The sequence below is a fragment of the Centroberyx gerrardi genome, chromosome 3, assembly GCF_048128805.1.
Source record: "Centroberyx gerrardi isolate f3 chromosome 3, fCenGer3.hap1.cur.20231027, whole genome shotgun sequence".
NCBI lineage: Eukaryota > Metazoa > Chordata > Actinopteri > Beryciformes > Berycidae > Centroberyx > Centroberyx gerrardi.
Window position 1 is genome coordinate 5,331,697 of NC_135999.1, and position 21,329 is coordinate 5,353,025.

A 21,329-nucleotide genomic window follows, 5' to 3' on the forward strand; every position below is an offset into this window, starting at 1 on the left:
CTAATTTTTCATGTCAATTCACCGACACTAAGAATCACACACTAGCTGACTGAAAACAGCTGCTGGATTATCATTTGATTGGTTGTTTGTTCATATATGTGTCAGGCAATATCTCAGACACCACTGATTTTGATAAAACTTGATGCATCTCGCCACTGCGTTCCAGCATTTTAAAAAGTACTCCTACAATTATAGGTCAAAACGAGGTGATATATTTGCTACTGATTGGCCCAGAGGGGGAATGCATCATTTGTGAGGGACGACATGTGTACTGTTGCCTCGCTACATTTTGTGTCATCATCTGTTGTCACGCAATTTCATTTGAACTCTCTCTACTTCCATGACAGGTTTGAAGACCTCTGATCCTATTGGCTCCAAGGCCAGCCAGGCGGCCAATCAGGCGGCAGCCAGCCTCACTGCGGAGGGAGATCATCGGTGAGGTTAGGAGACGCTCCCACCACGCCCCCACACCGCTTCACCTCGCCTCGCCCCCGCCGTCACCGCCACCATGTCCACACCCAGCGGCAGCCCAGAGAGAGAGGGCTCAGGTGGGGCTCCCCCTCAGCTGGACTGCCCCTCCTCACCCCCCGGCCTGGACCCGGACCCCCCCTCTACGGGCAGCCCGGTGCTCAGCCCGGACTCGTCTTCCCACGATGCCGTGCTGTCGGCGCCGGCGGCCTCCCCGGCAGACTCGGAGAACCTGAGTCCTGATGAACTGGAGCTGCTGGCCAAACTGGAGGAGCAGAACAGGTGAGACTCATTTGTTTTAGTGCAGTTTGAATTCAAATGAGAACGGCCCATAGGTATTAGAGTTTCTCAATGACTGGATTGAGACCCAGAGTTGAGTTATAGCAGGATTAAAACGAGCAACCAAATGATTTTGGAGGAATAGGTGTTTGCGAAGCAGCTGTTTTGCCTAACTGTAATAACTGTGTCACCTCAGCATAGCTTGTCTCCAATGTAAGGTTGTTTGCATAAAACACCACAGCCTTGTAGGTCAATAGCATAAAAAAGGATGCCAAAGAAGCCAGACAACTACCTCAAGTTAAAGGTTTAGTGTAGGCTAGACTTTAGCTGCAGAAAACAGTGAGGGGTCATGTAGTGTTAAAACAGCAGACATAAATTGCAGCAAATTCATGGGATTGTCTAATATGGGAGATAATTTGAAATTCATGGTGGCAGTTGATAAATCAAAATGCCCAGGGGCCGATTTAGAAACAAAAGTAAACTCGCAAGCTGATGATATCATGCTGAGACTTCACAGCTTAATGTCCCATTTGATAACATTAAAGTGTGTGGATCTGATCCCATGCAGAGGACACTTTCTGTAGAAAATGCCAACCTTAGTGGGGTACATGGCAACCACTGACTTTACCTTCCTTATTGAATTACCTTGAGGAAAAACAAATAGGATGTTGCCGAAAAACCCAGAAGCACACAAAATTAGAGGAGAGATGTGTGTGGCCTTTACAAGCTGTGCCAGAGCTTTTCATGTAGCTTTCATCTGAGCTCATGAACATATCAGGAATCATCGTATAGTAGGGATGGGACGATATATCGAAATTCAATATATCGCAAAGCAAAAAAGTGACTATACGATCATCACAATTTCACAAGCTCTCCGTCCAAATGATATTATTTGCACTTTGGAATGACATTTTTAAATTGTTGTTTACATTCTAGCAAGCCAATGTCATTGCTAGAAAGATCTGTGGCTCAGAAATAAACATAATTCATACTTTGTTGTCATTGAACTTTTATTTATTACATCGTATCGTCGTGGTTATATCGATGTATGAATCCCATATCGTGTATCAAATCGGATCATGAGATAAGCATATCATCCCATCCCTATCGTATAGCTTTCAGGCTTAAGAATGCGGTCGCAGTAATTGTTAGTGAAATGGAGTTCACTGTATTTTGCAGCGTTATTTGGAGAGTTATTATTACACACAGAGCCTTTGGGCGTGTATGCTTTGTTACTTATATTACCTGTTTTTAGCCCAGTCCAGTACAAAGCAATTGACCATAAGCCAACGTCATTTTGACCCAGAACCACAAATCTGCATGACCCACTAAATGCACTGGGCACCAAAAACAAAACGGGTATGTAGGTTAGTGTTTTAGAAAACGTTGAATAATGCTATAGGTTAGGTTTAGAAATAAATTCCTATATGTGTGTGCCGGATGCATTAAACCGCCTGTAAAATAATCTCCACTTTAGTGTTGCTTCTGTAAAGCCCATGATGCTGATAACAGTCTGTCCACAGTAGCTCCAGTGTCTCTCCATCAGAGGAGCGCTGCAGGCTCAGTCACCAGACCAAGTAACATTTCATGCAATGCAGTTCTGTGTGGTTTATAGACTGTAGCAGGAGACGACATTACCCTACACATTCACTGGAAAGCAAAGCACCTCTTAATTGCCTTCCGGTAAGTAACCTGTGGACTTTGGATGTTATGTTCTTTCAGGAAGCTCACTACTTAATCAGTTTAATTTATGATAACATATCCACAGGGATAATATCTGGAAACGCAGACACCTTTCACAGACATGTTTTAGGAAATTACTTTCTATTTTAGGGCAAGACTTAATCCCTGTGTTCAAAACCCACACAATTAAGAGCACCAGATATCCAGATGGGAAATGTGTGTAATTAGGAATTTGTTACACATACCTCCCCCACACACACACACAAACTGCACGAGAAAAGCTTAGACTTTATTAATCCCAGTGGTGATCTCAGTAAACACTCAGTAAACAGAAAACACCTTCAATAGAAAAGCAGTAGAACTGACATTTTGTTAAAAGTGCAACTAGCTGCACATACTGTAATTCTGCATTCAACTCTCACATGCGTTTCGCCAGAGGGGTCAGAGGTCAGGAGCATCGCCCGTGGAGTAGGAAGGAGTCCAGTGACGCGAAAGAATCAGACAGTCGGGGTCAAAGTGGGACTGATCCTGCCAGCTTCTGGTTACAGAGCAGTCTCACAGTATCACAACACCGCCATCACAATTCTGTCATTCTCTGTTAAGGACAAAGAGGTTAATCTTCCTTTTGCTGTTACCCAAACCCCAGATTATTAAAGATTTTCAGCTCAGGACCCAAATGACAAATGTATGCAGTCTCATTGAAACATGTTACTGTTCCCTTATATGAACTGAAGGTTTGTGTGCATGGTTATGCAAGTGGTCATGCAGGGACATATTTCTACTCAGATATACATTTAAAGTTTATGATTGATTTTAACTGAAAGTTAATGTCATGTTGATACATATTGCTAGGACATATTAAAACTCATAGTTTACATCTAGTCATGTAGGCACCCAACCAGCAATAGATGTACAACCTACATAGGTCAACTTGGATTCCTTAGTTTAAAGAGTAAATAAACCTCAAAGCCAAATCTGTGTAAAGCCTGACATCTAATGGTAAAAAACATGCTACTGAAATCTGCTATTGGCTGATCTTTGGTGCCAGGTGATGTCACCTTTTATAGAGTACAACAGGTGGTGACCTCAAGCTCTGGGGCTTCATGCAGGCTTGACATGCTCAGGTACAAATTGTACCATCAATATGATGGGTTCAAATCTAACTCATGACTTTCAATGCATATCATAGCTTCCCTGCCACTCTCCATTGTGTAGAAGAAAGCAGAAATGCCATATAAATAAACTCTTTTCACCCTGCTATGTAGGTCCTTGCACACATTTGGTTTTCATGAACAATAATCTTTTATTTGCCCTTCCACTCCCTCTAAACCAGGGGACTCAAGCCATTGAGGGCCGAGAGTATGCAGGATCAGCTGGTTAGTTGCAATGAAAACCTGCAGGCTCTCGGCCCTCTATGCATGGCACACGGTGTGGCACGCCTGCTCTAAACCGTCTCCTCACGCAGGTTGCTGGAGGCCGACTCCAAGTCCATGCGGTCGATGAGCGGCTCGCGGCGCAACAGCGGCTCCTCGCTGGTGTCCAGCTCCTCGGCCTCCTCCAACCTGTCCCACCTGGAGGAAGACACCTGGATCCTCTGGGGCCGCATCGTCAACGAGTGGGAGGAGTGGAGACGCAAGAAGGACAAGCTGCTGAAGGTGGGGATGGGAGATGGAGGGATCAAAGATGCTATGTATTAGCATTGTAACATCAACATAAATTATTACCACATTAATTCTGAGACACTGAAACATCCTTTTTGTGACAGGTAGCAACAAGGTTTATGGGAAGTATGGTCATAATTTTGAGGAACACAACTGTAAATCCCTGACTCATCGTATGCTGGGGCTGGTGGGTCACCTCTGTCCACACACAGGCTTAGTCACTGCTCTAACTTTATTTATAAGGCCATTCTGGGAAAGCTTGCTTCTTACCTGTGCGCCTATAATTAATAGTCAGAAATGTGGAGCTCAGTATAGTCTGAGCTCCCAGGATTTATTCTTGCTGACTGTCCCCAAAGGTCGAACAGAGTTTGGGCAGACAGACTTCATGATCTCTGCCCCCCGCTGCTTGGAGAATCCTGCAGAGAGACTTGAAACTTGGAACTGGTGACTTTTAATGAGTTTAAAGCAGCTGTCAGATCCAAGGAAGACGAATCTGCTGGCAGTTGCCAAGGCTTTTAGTATGATGATGCCCATGCATTTTAATTGTACACCACCATTAACCAAACCGCTGATGGTGGGAGTGGGATGGAGAAAAGAATGGAAAAAGGTTTCATGTCTCCCATCACTTTCTACTGTGTCCCATGTAGGAAAGCAGAAATGCCTTAGAAATAATATTTGAATGGGGTGAAGAAGGGATAATGATAGTGTTGGTGGATGAGTGTGGAGAAGGAGACTCACTGGCACATTGTGAATGGAGTGAGGATGAAAGATTGATAAATTTGTGAGTGGATAGTAAGCGTGAGGTAGAGATTAATTGAAGGGTTAAGAGACTGATCAAAGGATGAGATGGCAGTAGAGAAAGGATGGCGAGAATTGTGGGATGGAAAGGAATGAGTGAATGGAAAGATGGATTGGGATAGTTATATGGGAATAGTATCAGCAAAGTGTAGGAGGGAGAAAGACAAATGACAGAAAGACAAAGCAAGAGAAGAAATTCTGTCACCTGAGAATGTCACTCCATTTTTTCACGTGAATTGACTTTACGTTCATAACCCTAGGGAAGTAAAACCCATTCCCAGATCATTGTGCGATTTCACAAACGCACGGTTATCTGAAAATAAGGTTACCTTAAATTGCTGAAAAGTCGACTCTTCACTGATGTTTTCAGTTCACGGCTGCAAAAAAAAAGAACGAAGCGACGGGGGAGAGGAAATAGATGTGTGTGGGGATAAGAGAGAGGACTCAGGAGAGGAGAAAGGACAAAGAGAGAAAACCCAGGGGAAGGGAAGATGGATGAGAGAAGGGGACGGCAAAAAAAAAAAACAGCCGGGGGCAAATGGCAGCGAGGGCAAAGCGAGCGAAATGACATTGGGCGCCTGTCGAGAAAGACGAAGAGTTCGGATTTAGAAATTGTTCTTGGGAGAGAAAGCGTGAATCATTAGGTGAAGCGGCAATGAGCGATGAATCACAATGCACTGAGGGCTTTTGATTATCTTATGGTATTCAATTGTCCGTGTAAATACGTCTGAATCAAAACTCATTCATCATTCCGTAACTGAGCTGCCTCCTCTGCTCTCCTAGATATTCTTAGAAGGGCATCCCTCGCTCTGTAAAGAAACTGAGCATTAATCAATAGACATCTATCTTTAATCTCTCTCTCTCTCTCTCTCTCTCTCTCTCTCTCAATCTCACCCTCGCAGGAGTTGATCAGGAAGGGCATCCCGCACCACTTCCGGGCCATCGTGTGGCAGCTGCTGGGCAACGCCACCGACATGCCGGTGAAGAACCAGTACTCGGAGCTGCTGAAGATGTCGTCGCCCTGCGAGAAGCTCATCCGCCGGGACATCGCCCGCACCTACCCCGAGCACGAGTTCTTCAAAGGCCAGGACAGCCTGGGCCAGGAGGTGCTCTTCAACGTCATGAAGGTGAGGCGCGACCTGGAAGCCTGAACCTGGAGCTTCGGGCTCGATGTCAAGGGGTTTGTGGAAAGTTCAGATGGTCTAGTGGGATAAATGGCTTTCTGACTGTAGGATTGTTGTTCTTCAGAGCGTACCATCGACCCCAACGATGGATTCAACCGTTCTCCAAGCATCGCTTTTGAGACGTTTCTTCCTGTAGTCTTTCAAATAAAAGTTCTAGAGAACTGGGAAGCTTTGCATGGCTGGAATCAACTTCTCACCCATTTTGTCAGGTGATACTATTGTTCATGAAACAAAATCACATCAGTAGGGAAAAAAGGAAGTGCAGAAATCCGTGTCCGATGACTGTGAAAAGTTTTCTCGTCTGACAAGCTTGTTGAGCGTCCGCACATCGGCTGAGTTTCCCCGGTCGCTCAGCTCTATAGGAAACGAATGGACTTCCAGTGGCTTGTTGATCATGTTGCTCGCAGTGTGGAAACACGGTTAGGATTACAAATGTCACCTTGTTCAGCCCTCTGTAAATGCAGTGCATTACAAACAGAATGTGTGTGTGTTTTTCAGGCGTACTCTCTAGTGGACCGAGAGGTGGGCTACTGCCAAGGCAGCGCATTCATCGTCGGCCTGCTGCTTATGCAGGTAATGGTCAATTACTTCAGGGAAAATTATCCATAATAAGGATATTTCTCCTCAAAGGCTCAGCATCTTGCCATGGAGAGCTTGTGGGTCTGACTGTAATCAGTCCCACCAGGATTTCTGTGATTATTGCGACCAAAACAAATCATCCTGTGGCAGGTTTTTGAAAATTGCAAGGCAATTAAGGCATTTTTGGTTATTTGTGAAATAAGGGGGGAACTGTATAACCCACACCCCTACCTTCTCTCTCCTCTCTCTCTCTCTCTCTCTCTCTCTCTCTTTCACTCCTCCAGATGCCTGAGGAGGAGGCGTTCTGTGTGTTTGTGCGTCTGATGCAGGAGTACCGTCTGAGGGAGCTGTTCAAGCCCAGCATGGCCGAGCTGGGCCTCTGTATCTACCAGTTTGAGTATCTACTACAGGTAAAGAGGGAGGGAGGGAGGGAGGGGGATACAAGCAAGAGATGGAGAGTCTATATGAACAAGCCTGAGCCCTGCAGTGTAAATGTTAACCACAAGGGGGCAGCAAATCATTCAGTATCTCTTAGGTACATCTTTTGTTCCTTGTATAGCATAATTTAGTGCTTTCTCAATTTCAGTGCTTTCAGTATTGAAACTGTCAAGCTTTTGGCAACCTCATTTGAACCCTCTCTCTCTCTCTCTCTCTCTCTCTCTCTCTCTTTCTCCTCTGTTTCTTTCTTTTTCTCTCCCCAGGAGCAACTTCCAGAGCTGAACGTCCATTTCCGGTCCCAGAGTTTCCACACCTCCATGTACGCCTCCTCCTGGTTCCTCACCCTCTTCCTCACCTTCCTCCCTCTGCCCGTCGCCACGCGCATCTTCGATATTTTCATGTATGAGGTAGGACACATGCTGTGTATCATGCCATTCTATTAGAGAAGTTACTGTACGTGTGAGTGTGTTCCACAAAGAAAGTATTATTTTATATTTAGATTATTAAGTTTCTGTTTGCTTCAACATTTTTGGTGCCATTTGTAATGAATGTTTTTATATTCTTTACATTATTCAAAGCTCATATTCCGTGTGGACATGTAAACGAAATTGAATATGTGTTTTAGGTATTTTAAAATGTGTTTTTAATATGTATATTCAATTTGTTAAGCGTGTATTATTAAATATACAACATATCCCTAGGGCCTAGAGATTATCTTCCGTGTGGGCATGGCCATCCTGCAGTACAACCAGACTGACCTCATTCAGCTGGACATGGAGGGCATGTCGCAGGTAACTACCGGAAATAGGGTTGTGGGTGTGTGTGTGTGTGTGTGTGTGTGTGTGTGTGTGTGTGTGTGTGTGTGTGCTACAGAAATGGGTTTATTGTGCAGATTCAGCCATCACACCATCAACTGAAAATGTAAATACAAACTGGGGCACAGTTGATGACGGAATAGCATTCATTCTCGATTCTGCCTTAATGGCTTGGTGTGGTTTTGTCTTTTATTCCAAAACATCAGTGTTTTTATTTGAATGGAAAATCCACAAATGCTGAATTGACTGAATTGAAAGTGAAATGCGTGTTGAAATGTTCACAGCAAATTATAGAAGTACTGGCGTAGTCTTGATGTTTGAAAAGAACAAGAACAGGACGCAATGGCTGTGTTAATACCCTGTTATGTACAGTCTATGGTTAATACTAATGCAGGAGAGAGTTAGCATTGGGTAAAGCTAATCTGTTCCTCACTGGTAAAAGCACTGGATCCACCAGCGGGATTGGTGGATTAGATTTTGATCCCTATTTATTGTATCTGACCTGTAATTAGAGACCAAACCTGAGAAAAAGTCAAAGGTGCTTTACATAGATAGATAGATAGATATATAATTTTATTTACGTGTCACTCCTCAACATACAGGACAAACAAGGCAACAAACACAGTACAGTAAAAAAAAAGAAGGTTGAGGACCACTCATTAAGAGTTATGAGACACCGCTAAAAATAATACACATAGAAAAAAATACTAGAATATATATATATATACGTATATACATATATACATACACACAAATATACACACACATACATTCGTACAAATACATTGATACACATATACATGCATACACACACACACACACACACACACGAAAAATAGAAGTCATATTACACACACACAAACACAAAGAACATAAAACAATCTTAGTGTTGCATTATAAAATTTAGACACTCATGAATGAACGTCTTCTATTAAGAATGAGGTGGCAAGCTTTGGCACATTCGTTGATACAATATTTACCCGCTAAAACTACACACAATTTATTTAAATCATCGTACTCATTAAAATTTGCAACATGGTTTGAAAGTTGAAAAAATAATTCAGCACGAATGTCTGTATAGACTTCACAGTGTAAGAGTACATGGGCTTCTGATTCAATAGGAGCATTATTACAGAGTACAGAGCCGTCTATCAGCTGGGTGTTTGTTACCTACCAGTTTCTATAGCTAAAGGTGCAAATCCACATCTGAATTTAGCAAAGGCGCTTCTGTGCTGCCTTGATAAGATACTTTGTGCGTATGGCTCTGTATCAAAAGCACTTTTAAATAGGCAATAAGTGCGCAGTTTGTTACTCTCAGGTTTATTTATTAACTGAAACCATTTCTGTTCATCACTCTCTGACACTGCAATGTCAAAATTCTTTAAGTCATTTCTTGAATAGACTCTATCTGTGCGGTCAAGGTGGGACATATGCATGGAGTTAAAAAAAGTTCTCACAGTGTACATACAATTTTTTACATTAGTCAATTGGGAAGCCCACAGAAACACACGTTTACAGAGTTGACTATCAGGCATGCTACAAAGCCTCTGCCAATTCTTGAAAATACATGACCACTGGTGTTGCCATAGAGTTTTCCAACCCATATCACCCTGTATGGCAGCAGTTGGGGTGTATTTACCAACTCCTAAATAAAATCTGCATGCTCGGTTAAAAACAGCATTAACACAAGGGTAGCTTCTGTAACCCCAGACAGCAGCAGCGTATGTCAGAATGGGTAAAACCAGAGATTCAGAACAGTTTGGTAAAACATGTAAAAGGAAGGCCACCCATAGATTTACATTTGGCTACGATAGCACCCAGAGCTCTATTTGCATGCATTGCCAGGTGGTTAACAGTTTTGTCAAAGTTTAGAAACTCTGTTAGGATCAGCCCCAAATATGTATACTCCTTAATGACTTCTAGTGGTGAAGGGCCACATGAAAAACCAAACAAAGTTAGGGGGGCTGATGGGTTCCTAAAATGCACCACCTTTGTTTTGTCAACATTTATGTTCAGTTTCCAATCCTGACACCAGCTATGGACAAGGTCTAACATCTCCTGTAATTCTTCTTCAGTCTCAGGAATTAAGACGATGTCATCTGCATATAAGAGGATGGATATTTTTTCCTTATCTATACAGACACCCTTACCTAAGGCTTTGATTGACATAGAAAGATCATTTATGTACATAGAAAACAGAATGGGGGATAAAATACAGCCTTGTTTTACTCCAATATCAACTGGGAACCAGTCTGTAAGATGTCTGCATTCAGGAAGTTTTTCAGTTTATTATATTTTTTTACTTTCAAGAATAATTTTGCTTCTCTTCTTTCTATTGCCCTGATTTCTTTTCTCTCTTGCGTTTGGGGTGATATTTATTATAAACTATTATAAGCAACTTAGTGTTTCTCTGTCTCAGTTCATTTCCTTTTTCTTCTTCTCTTTTTCAGTGTTTTATCATTTGTATGCACAAATAAACTAGCAGTACTAGTGGTATTTTTTGTGTTTTTCTGTGCTTGGTAACAAAATGTGTGGCATTATTTGACATTGTGCCTTTGTATCTTTGGACATGTACCTCATTGCAATTTATTGTCTAAAAGTAAAATACTGCACTGGCACCGGAATGGAGGGGGGGTGACCACAGGACTTATGGTCTTCCCGGGCCTTATTTTTTAAGGATAATTTGATATAGGATAGTTGAACACAAAATCAATATATTTGTGTCTGTTTGGGAGCCTAAGTGCAAGTGCAGCTCAAGTGACGTGAAGCAGTGAAGGATGTCAGAGACGTTGGCTAGGTCATTTATTGTCTAGAAGTTATATCAGAACCACCATAGTTTGCCACAATTTAAAATAAAATTGTAAAAAAACAAAAAAAAACTTCAGTGTGTGTAAGGACCTACAGTTCTATCCAAGCCACTCTTATCGTCACTCTAACACTTTTGCATTACCTTATTTCTAAAAGTACACCTGCCTTCTTTTACATAAAACCTGAATGAGTATCTCTGTCTGTCTTTAGCTCTCTAATCACATCTCTCTTGCGTGTGTGTGTGTGTGTGTGTGTGTGTGTGTGTGTGTGTGTGTGTGTTTCCCTCCCTGTGGGCCTGCCAGCACTTCCAGAAGGTGATCCCCCACCAGTTCGACAGCTGCCCAGACAAGCTGATCCTCCGGGCCTACCAGGTCAAATACAACCCCAAGAGGATGAAGAAGTAAGAGCGCTTATTATTCAGCCAGCGACTAGCCAGACTCTGGATGGGGGGGGTGGATGGGCTCAGTCTAGCCCAGTAGGATTCGTAGTCTCACTCACGCTGTTTGCTTGTAGTGTCGTTTTTGATGTGTGCATCCTGGGAGTAAGTGCTTCCACACTGCTATCCTCCTGAGATGTCTGCTTTTTAAGCATCTCCAATAAAATGAAACATCAGTCACTGAAGCAAGCAGCCAAGTGTTCGAGATCTGTTTTCTAGATCTGTCCTTACATTTTATGATGGTTGAAGTAACTTTGCATAATCTTGCTATGCTGTTTTTTTTTTTACATAGACTTGAGAAAGAATACACCACAATCAAGAACAAAGAAATGGAAGAGCAGATCGAGATCAAGGTGTGTGTGTGTGTGTGTGTGTGTGTGTGTGTGTGTTGTGCATTTTTAAAAGCAAGTTTTACACTTTTGGCAGTATCAGAAAATGAACAGGCCGTATAAAATGACTCATCTGTTCTCTCTCTCTCTCTCTGTTCAGAGGTTACGCACAGAGAACCGGCTGCTGAAGCAGAGGATCGAGACGCTGGAGAAGGTAAGAGAGCGGGCTTTGATGCTCGGCTTATCTAAATGCAAATGCAAATCGGGTTTACGGAGCACCGTCGAGATAAAACCGCTCACCGGAGGACTCTTCACATCGGAATCGGATCTGTTCGAACGCTAAAAGCTGTAATGAGATAACGTTGTGGGCTTAAAACTCATGAGCTCATTTTTCTATCGAGAGCGGGGGTTTTCTTTTCTCCTGAAGAGCCTGTCTGTGTATTGTGTGTGTGTGTGTGTGTGGGCGTGGATGCTTGCGTGCAAATGAATGGGCCTATGTGTAAGCGAGGGTCTGTCCCTCTGATTGAGAGACTCTACAGGTTTTCTCTTTGTGTGCTTTTTCTGACTGATCTCACTGCTACCTCCTCTTCTTTTTTTCTCTACACAAACAATCTCTTCTTCATATTTGTGTCGGATGATTGGTTCCTCGACCTGCGATCCTTCGTCTCTTACTTGACTCTTTTCTTTCTTTTCCCACGAATTTCCTCCTTTGGGTTTTCTTATGGCTTTATCCTCTCTGGTGTCCCGCTGTCTTTCACTCTCTTCCTCTCTCTCTTTTTTTTCTCATCCTCTCGTTCCTCTCCTTCATGGCGCTGTAGGAGAGTGCCGCTCTGGCAGACAGACTGATACAGGTAGAGTATCGTAAAAAAAAAAAAAACACTTTTCCAACTGACCTCCCTGTCCTCTGCTCCTCTCACGCCTTCCCCGCCTTCTTTACTTTCTCCTGCACTGCTTCCTCTCCCTCTTCTAACCAGCCACACTTGCATGAGAGAATGTTTTATTTTATCTGGTTTTTATTCATCCGTTCAGTCCGCAAGACCACCCTGCAATCCCTGACTGCATGTACAACTGTTTGTTCATGATGGAAATTCTAATATTAAGTTGTACAATCCCTGCATGTGGCATGCAAAAAGTTTAGGAGTGCACCAAGGCTCAATTTTAGGGTCCCTGTCACTTTGAAATCACGCATATTTCATTTTTGGATAAAAGTATATTTCCTTTGTTTGGTAACATATTAGATATCATATAGATAGAAATCACCTATCCCACATTCACATCTTGTAGCTTATAAAACCATGCGGCTTCAGAAATCCTCATGTACACCCATGTAACACTTTGCAAAGTCAGCCTTAAGCAAAACGAGTAAGGAATGCTGTATTTCCTATAGATCCAAGCCCATTTCCCTATTCGGGTAAAGTCTGTATTTGTCTTATATTTAGCTGTCAAAACAAAGCTAAATCTTCACAGCTGGCTTTGACCCGTGTCCCGCTGTTCCAGGGTCAGGTGACGAGGGCGCAGGAGGCAGAGGAGAACTACGTGATCAAGCGGGAGCTGGCGGTGGTCCGGCAGCAATGCAACACAGCCAGCGAGAGTCTTGAGAAAGCGCAGGACACCATCAGAGAGCTGCAGCAACAGAAGGTAACAGCAACCCACGCTCTGTCTGTGTGGAAACACTGTGGTAGCAGCTGTGAGACGCTGATTCAAACACAGAAGATGATGGGCAGGTGAAATGTTGTGCTCCCTTTTTATGTTTTTTTTTTTGTGAAATACGTTGTGAACAAGAAGATGCATCGAATAACTTGTCCTTACAAGGCAGATGCCATCAGTCTGCATCCTTTCTCGAATTGTCCACTGGGTAATGGTACATGAGGCCAAGGGTTATGTAACTGATTTAAATTTTAAATTAGGCTTGCTTTCATAGGGAACAATGTAATTCCTAATTCAGTAGGTACCAGGTTGTAAAAAAGACTTAAGTAAAAAGTCTTGTCTGTTGTTCTGTTTAGAGGTGACAGGCGGATGTCTGGCCTCGGCGGTTCCTGTTTTGCTACAGTAGTTTGGTTTGTTTGGTAGGTTGGCAACGGTCGAAAATGGAAAGTTGCTGTAATCATGTGGAGAGCTCGTCTTGTCTGTTTAAGGGATGAAAACATTTGTAGATATCAACTCGTTATACAGTAGCTACTGCATTTCTTCATTTGAATATGTTGTATTTGAGATAAGGTATAATATTCACAGTGAAAATACATGAGATGGTGAAATGATATGCAGAGTATGAGTGTATGAGAGTGTTGGTGAGAATGGGGAAAAGTAGCAAAACCCATTTTCCAGTTAGTTGTCTGTGATGTCAGTACTAGTCAGTTGTCTTTTTTTTTTTACCACAAGACTAATTAGACTTCTAGCTCTGCACATTTGCCCAACAAAGGTTTTCCTAAGCATGTCAAGCCAGCCTTAAGTCTGACTAAGAGCAGCCCATGCTGGAAGCTTCTCTTGTGTTGCTTAAATGAACTCACTGCAACAGCGTTTGGGCTTCAGAAGAAGTTTGTGGAAGCTTGTGGAAATGTATGCAACCACTTTGCTCACAAACCACCAGAACATAAGCACAACTCCATGGAGCTTTGCAACAAAACCGCATGGGAGGGTGAAAACTCTCAGACATTATGCATATCGTCACAACGTCTGTTGCTGCTGGCACTCTTTATGTGTATTGACTTGAGAGTAAAGTTGATTTTGATGTGTCTCTCTGCAGCTTAATTTGTACAACGCAGTCTGACGTAGTCATGTTTTTTTATAAACCTCATACACAGGAAATGAGTGAATCACTCATGAAGTAGCCCTGCAAAGCTCAGGGCCTGAGGCCGATATTAACACATCGATACCAATATGACATATCCTAGTCATTCGTATTTTTGTTAATCAGCTTTTTCCTTTCTTGAATGTGACAGACACGCAGTCATTTTGACCGACTTTCATTGCAGGCAAGATATTTTCGGCAAGTCTGATGTAGAACTTCAGCATCCACTTGTTACACGAGCAACATATTGTCACTGTCGGGTGAAAACCTCGTAACTCCAAAAGGTCAAGCTTCCAGGAACAATTAAAACAATTAATTTTTGAGTTTATTCAATCAATGGCGTTTTGAAAGGGTTTCATAAGAAAATTCCTCAACCCATCGAGGAGCATGTAAACCTTCGATTGATGTGAAAACATGAAAATCAACACAATTGGGGTTATGAGGTTTTCACAGGACAATTCAATTTACCATAGTACGCCTCCCTTTGTCCTACTTGTGAAAACACACTCGGTCTTTAGTTGCTATTTTGCCACATGTGCTAGCAGGTGTGAGGTTTGTGTGTGTGTGTGTGTGTGTGTGTGTGAGAGCGAGAGTATGTGTATTGCCTTCCGGCGTCATGGATACAGCATACACTTAACTTACTTAGCAAAAAGAAAAGCCTATTGCCTAGAACAGTGATCTTTACACAGAGGTTTACTGTCATGATACACACACACACTCCACAGAAAATCACACTCAATTTATGCGAGACTATGATGTGTGACAGCGTTCATACATCTTACTTCTCTCTTTTCATTGCAACACACACGCAAAGTGAAAATGTACTGCAGTGACTTATATGCTGTTGCTGACTGGGGGATCCAAGCAGCGCCGAACGCTGCTGTATTCTTTGTGTTGTGGCAGATGATCGGCATAAATAAATCACCCAGGCAGAATTCACACACCTCCAGGTCCTTCCAGCGCTCTTTGATATCAAGACTGAGACGCCCGAAATGACAAATCAAGAATCAGTCACTCACGCTATCTCTCTGACCCAATTTCACACATTTCGCCTTTTGTCTTTTGTTCCATTCTCCTCTCTCTCTCTCTCTCTCTCTCTATTTTTTTTTCCTCTTCTCTCACCCCTCAACTCGTTTCACTTTCATGCGGTGACATGAGAATGTACAGTGGCTTTCTATTTTCTGACATTACACTGAGTCAGTGGTGCAAAGTCCCGTTTGACACCAGCTCGGCCTTTCTTCACTCACTTAAAATAAGCGTGTTAAACGAGGTTTTTACCAAGCGCTGGGCAGTGTAGACGTTTTTGAACCGTGGTTTACATCGACGGCATGAACAAATACTGAAAGCCTGCATGAACAAAACTGAAAGCCTGCTGTAGTTTTTGTTTAGTTTCCGTATGCAGAGGAGTTTCAGATGGTGCGATCTCTCGTGTTTGGGGGGAGAATGTTGTTCTTGTTTGATTTAACACTCAAGTCATTTGGGATTGATCTCCTTTTGTTTGCTTGGAGGCTGGAGCCCAGGAACCTCAGAGTTCCTGCTGTCCCCCCCCCCCCCCCCCCCCCCCCCAATTTAACCCCTGTTTATGTATCAGCAGTGTGCTGAAAACCTGCTGAAACCTCACTGTCAAAAAGTCACCATTTCAGGAATTGAGCAAAACTGTTTGATTCTCCCATTGCCGTACATGTGTTTTGAATTTTTATTTCATTAATGGTTTCACTGGGTTGCATCAAAAAATTTCTACACATCAATGACAATGTTAGCTGAAAAAAAACAACAGAAAAGGCTATATAAGGTTTCAGCATTACACAACAATATACGAATCCTCAATTTGCCATTGGACTTCGCTATGTAGAAAAGTACAACAGGAACATGAACTGCCTGTTGCAGCATGATGGTAATCTCAGCACAGCGGACTAGATCACTGAGCCATTTAAGTGCGCCGTTTTCCACCCGTTTACCCCGCCGATGTTCCCTTCAGTACACGGAGCAGTTTGTGAACGGCCTGCAGACCCAGCTGGAGCAGTCCAGACTGCAGGAGGCCGAGCTGCTGGGGGCGCTGAAGGAAATGCAGGACAAGGTGCTGGACCTGGAGAAGGTGAGCCAAGCTAGCAAACCTGTATAGGTCACACTTTACATGAAGTGCTCATTAACTAATGTTAACTAATACCTAACGTATTATTCATGTCATTTGGTATGCCGGTTGTAAAGTGCAAACTCTTCACGTATTAGGTAATGCTTGGTGTGGCTTAATCACATTAGTTATGTTTAAGTAATAGTTACAGGCTTCAATTTAGACAATACATTGGCATTAACAAACAACATTACTTACTGCAGTTGTTCATTGTGCATTTAATATGAACTCATCTTTGTTAATGTCACAGTTTGTGCTTAATTCATCTTAATAAACACGTTAGTTAACATTATTAACAAACATGCATAACAACATTAATTAATGCAGTTGTTCATTTAACATTAACTAATCTTTGTTAATGTTTTTATTCATGTTTAATTCATGTTAGTAAATGCATAAGTTAATATTAGTTAATGAACACTTAATGGAAAGTGTTACCCATATATATTAGTGTGTGTGAGACAAAGAATGGAAAAACACAGCAGACAGAGGGGGTGTGCATGTGTGAATGAGCTGGACTGTGTTAAAGGTATTTTACTTGTGCTTCACACTCCTGCACCTGAGTGTGTGCGTGTGTGAGCGTGTGTGTGTGTGTGTGCATGTGTGTGAGAGACTTTACTTTGGCTCCCCAGTGGTTGAATGATCTTCCCACTCCAGTCAGAACAACAGAGTCACTCCACATCTTCCACTGTGGACTGAAAAGTCACTTCTTCCTACCTAGTGCTTTCCACTCTCTGCTCACTCTACCTGCTCTCTTTGGTGAACTAGGAATTGGAAGTACAGTACTGTGAAAAAGTCTTAGGCACATGTAAAAAGCGAAGATGCTTTCAAAAATAATGAATTAAAAAATTACGAAAAGAGCAGTCTACTGACACACTAATGCAGAAAACAAATAAATAAATAAATATCTAATACCAAATTTATATAAAACATCAAGGGTGCCTAAGACATTTGCACAGTACTGTATATTCTACTGAGTGTCAGCTAAATGCTTGAAATGTCCAAATGTGTGTCCGTCCAGAGGAGCAGCTGCCTGCCGGATGAGAACAACATGGCGGCTCTGCAGGAGGAGGTGAAGCAGATGAAGCTGAGGGAGCTGGAGACGCTGCGCTCCTTCAGAGAGATGCAGGACAGCGTCACCGAGCTCAACCAGCGCTGGCAGGTAACACACACACAGATGTATACACACACTTAACATATACAGTGCATACATGTTCACATACTTGCAAGATACAAGACATACATGGATGTACATTGCAGAAAGTGTAAAACAATGGGCTGAGATAATTCCACTTGTTTCCAATGCAGTTTATGCATGCAATGCAATGTTCATTTTTTTCAGAAATTTTGTACAAACAAGTGACCATAAAAATGAAATTCCTTTAAAACAAGTTGCATGGGAAACCAGGGAAATTATCTCACCAGATTGGCAGGTTCTTTCACTTGTTTTAAGAAAAATACAAATTTGAGACTCAATACTGGATGAAATAACTTGTTACACACACCTGCATGAACATACACACATGCACAACGGACTGACATGTTCACACACGCCACCTATTCAGTGGCAGTGAGTATCACAGCTGTGGCTCTCCTGTGTTTGTGCAGCACCACATGTCCCGGGGCGGCAGTACAGGCGGCGGGGGCGGCCACTGGAAGGAATCCCCGAAGAAGAACGCCATGAACGAGCTGCAGGACAAGCTGATGACGGTCCGGCTGAGGGAGGCCCAGGCCCAGGCCGAGCTCCGAGAGGTCAAACTGAAGGCCCTGCAGCTGGAGAGCCAGGTCAGAGACACCGCCACACACACACACACACACAGTCAGTCAGTCAGTCAGTCACATACATGGATCTCCACTGCAAAAAGTGTCCATGTTATTTATTTGTTTTCAATGCAGTTTGACTTGTTTCAAGAATTTTCTATAAGCAAGTGACAGTAAAAATGAAAAAGCAGGTATACAATTTTGAAATAATAATAATGAAAAATCTGTATAATTTTAGTCATTTTTTATTTATTTAGTAATTTTAACAAAACAATTCAATGTTCAATAGCCCATAAATGATAGATAGATAGATAGATAGATAGATAGATAGATAGATAGATAGATAGATAGATACAGGGCTTGAAATTAACACCCGCCAACCCGCCAAATGCGGGTAAACATTTACTGTGGCGGGTAACATTGTAAAGTTACTAGCCAATTTGGCTCGTGATGAACCAAGCTCTAAATATTTGAAGCAGGCTGTGTGGTAGAATCGATTGCTCGAGACCGCGAGTATACAAAGCAGTGTTGCCAACTTGGCGACTTTTCAGACCCCCTGGCGACTCAAAAGCGACTAGCGACAAATCTGCCGACTTTTTCTGACCATGGGAAGCAATGTTAATGTGTTGAATCCCAAAGCATTTGGCAATAAATTGGTACGGCTGATGCCGGTTTTCTCTACTTGCTTGTCTAATCCAGAGAGGTCTGACGGTCACAGCGCTTCCACACAGTGTAGCTCCCTCCCTCCGCTGAGAGCAGGGACTGTAGGATAGGGTCCACTTGTAATTTCTACCGGCGTACACCGAAACTGGCCCGGGTGGGCGGAGTCAGCTGCGGCGTGCATAACAAGTGTAGCATTATATATTGATATGCAAATTATCGTATGACGTCATCTGGCGACTTCTAGCGACTTTCTGAGCAGCCAATAGCTACTTTCCTTGGAAAAGAGTTGGCAACACTGAGGATAAAAATGAAAACAAAGGAGGGGAGAAGGCGAAAATGAGGACATGTAATGCCAAATGGCGATCGGGTCGTGAGTGTCAAAGACCACGAAAACTGCGAAGAGCGACCTCCAGAGCTTCACAATCAAGCAGGCCAAGACAGGTGTTTTGGAGGACAGTGTCGCCGTTAAGAGCCTCCTATCGATGAAATCCACACAATTTGAAATCAACGCAATTTATGAATATCAGTGAAATACTGTAATTTATAGATTTATTATGCTATATCTTTTATTTTTACTAATGCTTATGCTTAAATTAACCCAGTGGCACTCATAATCTGGTTTATTTCAAGAAAAACATTTTGGCTAGTGGAAATTCGTATTGGCTGGTAACTTTAAAATCTAGTAGCCATATTGGCTGGTGATCAAAAAAGTTAATTTCAAGCCCTGGATAGATAGATAGATGGATAGATAGATAGATAGATAGATAGATAGATAGATAGATAGATAGATAGATAATAAATAAATAAATAAGTATTAATAAATGTGTATTGAAATAAGGCAGATCATGACACTAGTATCAAGATAATACATGAAAATGCTGGATGAAAGGACATCTTAAGATGGATAATTTTTACACATATTTCTATATATACATATAATTGCATACTTCGTCACACATGCATGAATGTGTGTTCAGGCAGCATTTAAACTCTTCACCCCCTTATTTGCAGACACAAATCTCTAGTCAGTCAATCAGGCCAATCAAGGTAGATAGATGGGTGAATAGATAGATATGTATTGATTGATCATGTTTCTCTCTCTCTTTCTCTGCTTTCTCACAATGTACGCTATCTCTCTTTCTGTTTTCTGTTCCTCTCTCTATCCTTCCCGCTCACTCTTGCCTTCCTTTGTTCCAGAACCAGATCCACAGCAAGCTGATCGGTCGCCACGAGCAGGAACGCTCCGCCCTGCAGGACCGGCTCCAGATGCTGGCCAATCAGAACAAAGCTCTCCAGGCCCAGCTCAACGAGATGAAGAGGAAGCAGTCCGAGTCCGACTGCAAGGTGTGGAGGGAGGGAGGGAGGGAGGGAGGGAGGGAGAGAGGGAGGGAGGGAGGGAGAGAGGGAGGGAGGGAGAGAGGGAGAGAGAAAGGGAGAGAGGGAGAGAGGGAGAGAGGGAGGGAGGGAGGGAGGGAGGGAGGGAGAGGACAAATGTTTCAGGAAAGATGAACAGGAAACGGGCAGAGTCTGACTACAAGGTCTGGGAACCAGGAATGGAAAAGAAAGATGGAGGGATGGAAGGGATAGAGGAAAGCATGGAGCATTGGAATGAGGGAAGAGGAGGGGCAGCTGGAGGGATTGACAAACATGATACCATGAACCGAGTGCATTGGTTAAGCAGTTAAGCAGGAAATGGCATCTCATCTTCATTTCTCTCCCTGTCTCTCTCTCTCTCTCTCGCTCTCTCTATCTCTCTCTCTCTCTCTCTCTCTCTCGCTCTCTCGGTCTCTCTCGCTCTCGCTCTCTCCCTCTCTCTCTCTCCCTCTCTCTCTCTCCCATACATGCAGAGTAAAGAAGAGGTGATGGCAGTGCGATTGAGGGAAGCTGACAGTATGGCTGCCATGGCTGAACTCAGACAGAGGATTGCTGAACTAGAGATACAGGTGTGTGTGTGTGTGTGTGTGTGTGTGTGTGTGTGTGTCTGTGCACGCATTTGCATCTGTATACAGAATTAATGCATTGATTGATCTAACAATATTGTAAAGAGAAAGGGACTGCAGCTTACAGCCCCAGCATAACTATCAGTAAAGTGACCTCATCCTGATAGTGGCTATTGTCATGATGCATGCGCGCGCGCGCGTGTGTGTGTGTGTGTGTGTGTGTGTGTGTGTGTGTGTGTGTGTGTGTGTGTGTGTGTGTGTGTGTGCGTGTGTGTGTGTGTGTGATGTGTTTTGCAGAAGGAGGAAGGGCTGATCCAGGGCCAGCTGAACCACTCAGACTCCAGACAGTACATCAACCAGCTCCGAGACCAGATTGCAGAGCTCAAGAACGAGGTTAGACACACACACACACACACACACACACACACTCACTCATGTTTCCTCCTTTTTCCTCCTCCTTTGTTTTATACGGGGAGGAGACAGAGAGAAAGCTCTCTTCTTCAGGTGTGCCCTGCTTACAACAGACAACAGATTTAAAGGTGCAACATGTAACATTTTTAAACCGTGG

The 21,329-nt window shown here is 43.0% G+C and overlaps 1 protein-coding gene across 1 annotated transcript in view; it reads left to right on the forward strand.

Moving 5' to 3' along the window:
* Positions 1 to 508: 508 nt before the first annotated feature.
* evi5l (ecotropic viral integration site 5 like) overlaps positions 509 to 21,329 on the forward strand; it is a 23,548-nt gene continuing 2,727 nt past the window's right edge. Inside the window, exons 1-18 of the mRNA XM_078282703.1 lie at positions 509 to 750; positions 3,896 to 4,085; positions 5,792 to 6,016; positions 6,572 to 6,646; positions 6,937 to 7,062; positions 7,354 to 7,497; positions 7,792 to 7,881; positions 11,016 to 11,113; positions 11,442 to 11,502; positions 11,639 to 11,692; positions 12,297 to 12,329; positions 12,976 to 13,116; positions 16,245 to 16,361; positions 17,419 to 17,559; positions 18,006 to 18,182; positions 20,019 to 20,165; positions 20,669 to 20,764; positions 21,059 to 21,154. Coding sequence (XP_078138829.1) covers positions 509 to 750; positions 3,896 to 4,085; positions 5,792 to 6,016; positions 6,572 to 6,646; positions 6,937 to 7,062; positions 7,354 to 7,497; positions 7,792 to 7,881; positions 11,016 to 11,113; positions 11,442 to 11,502; positions 11,639 to 11,692; positions 12,297 to 12,329; positions 12,976 to 13,116; positions 16,245 to 16,361; positions 17,419 to 17,559; positions 18,006 to 18,182; positions 20,019 to 20,165; positions 20,669 to 20,764; positions 21,059 to 21,154 — 2,253 coding nt within the window. The remainder of the gene's footprint in view (positions 751 to 3,895; positions 4,086 to 5,791; positions 6,017 to 6,571; positions 6,647 to 6,936; positions 7,063 to 7,353; positions 7,498 to 7,791; positions 7,882 to 11,015; positions 11,114 to 11,441; positions 11,503 to 11,638; positions 11,693 to 12,296; positions 12,330 to 12,975; positions 13,117 to 16,244; positions 16,362 to 17,418; positions 17,560 to 18,005; positions 18,183 to 20,018; positions 20,166 to 20,668; positions 20,765 to 21,058; positions 21,155 to 21,329) is intronic.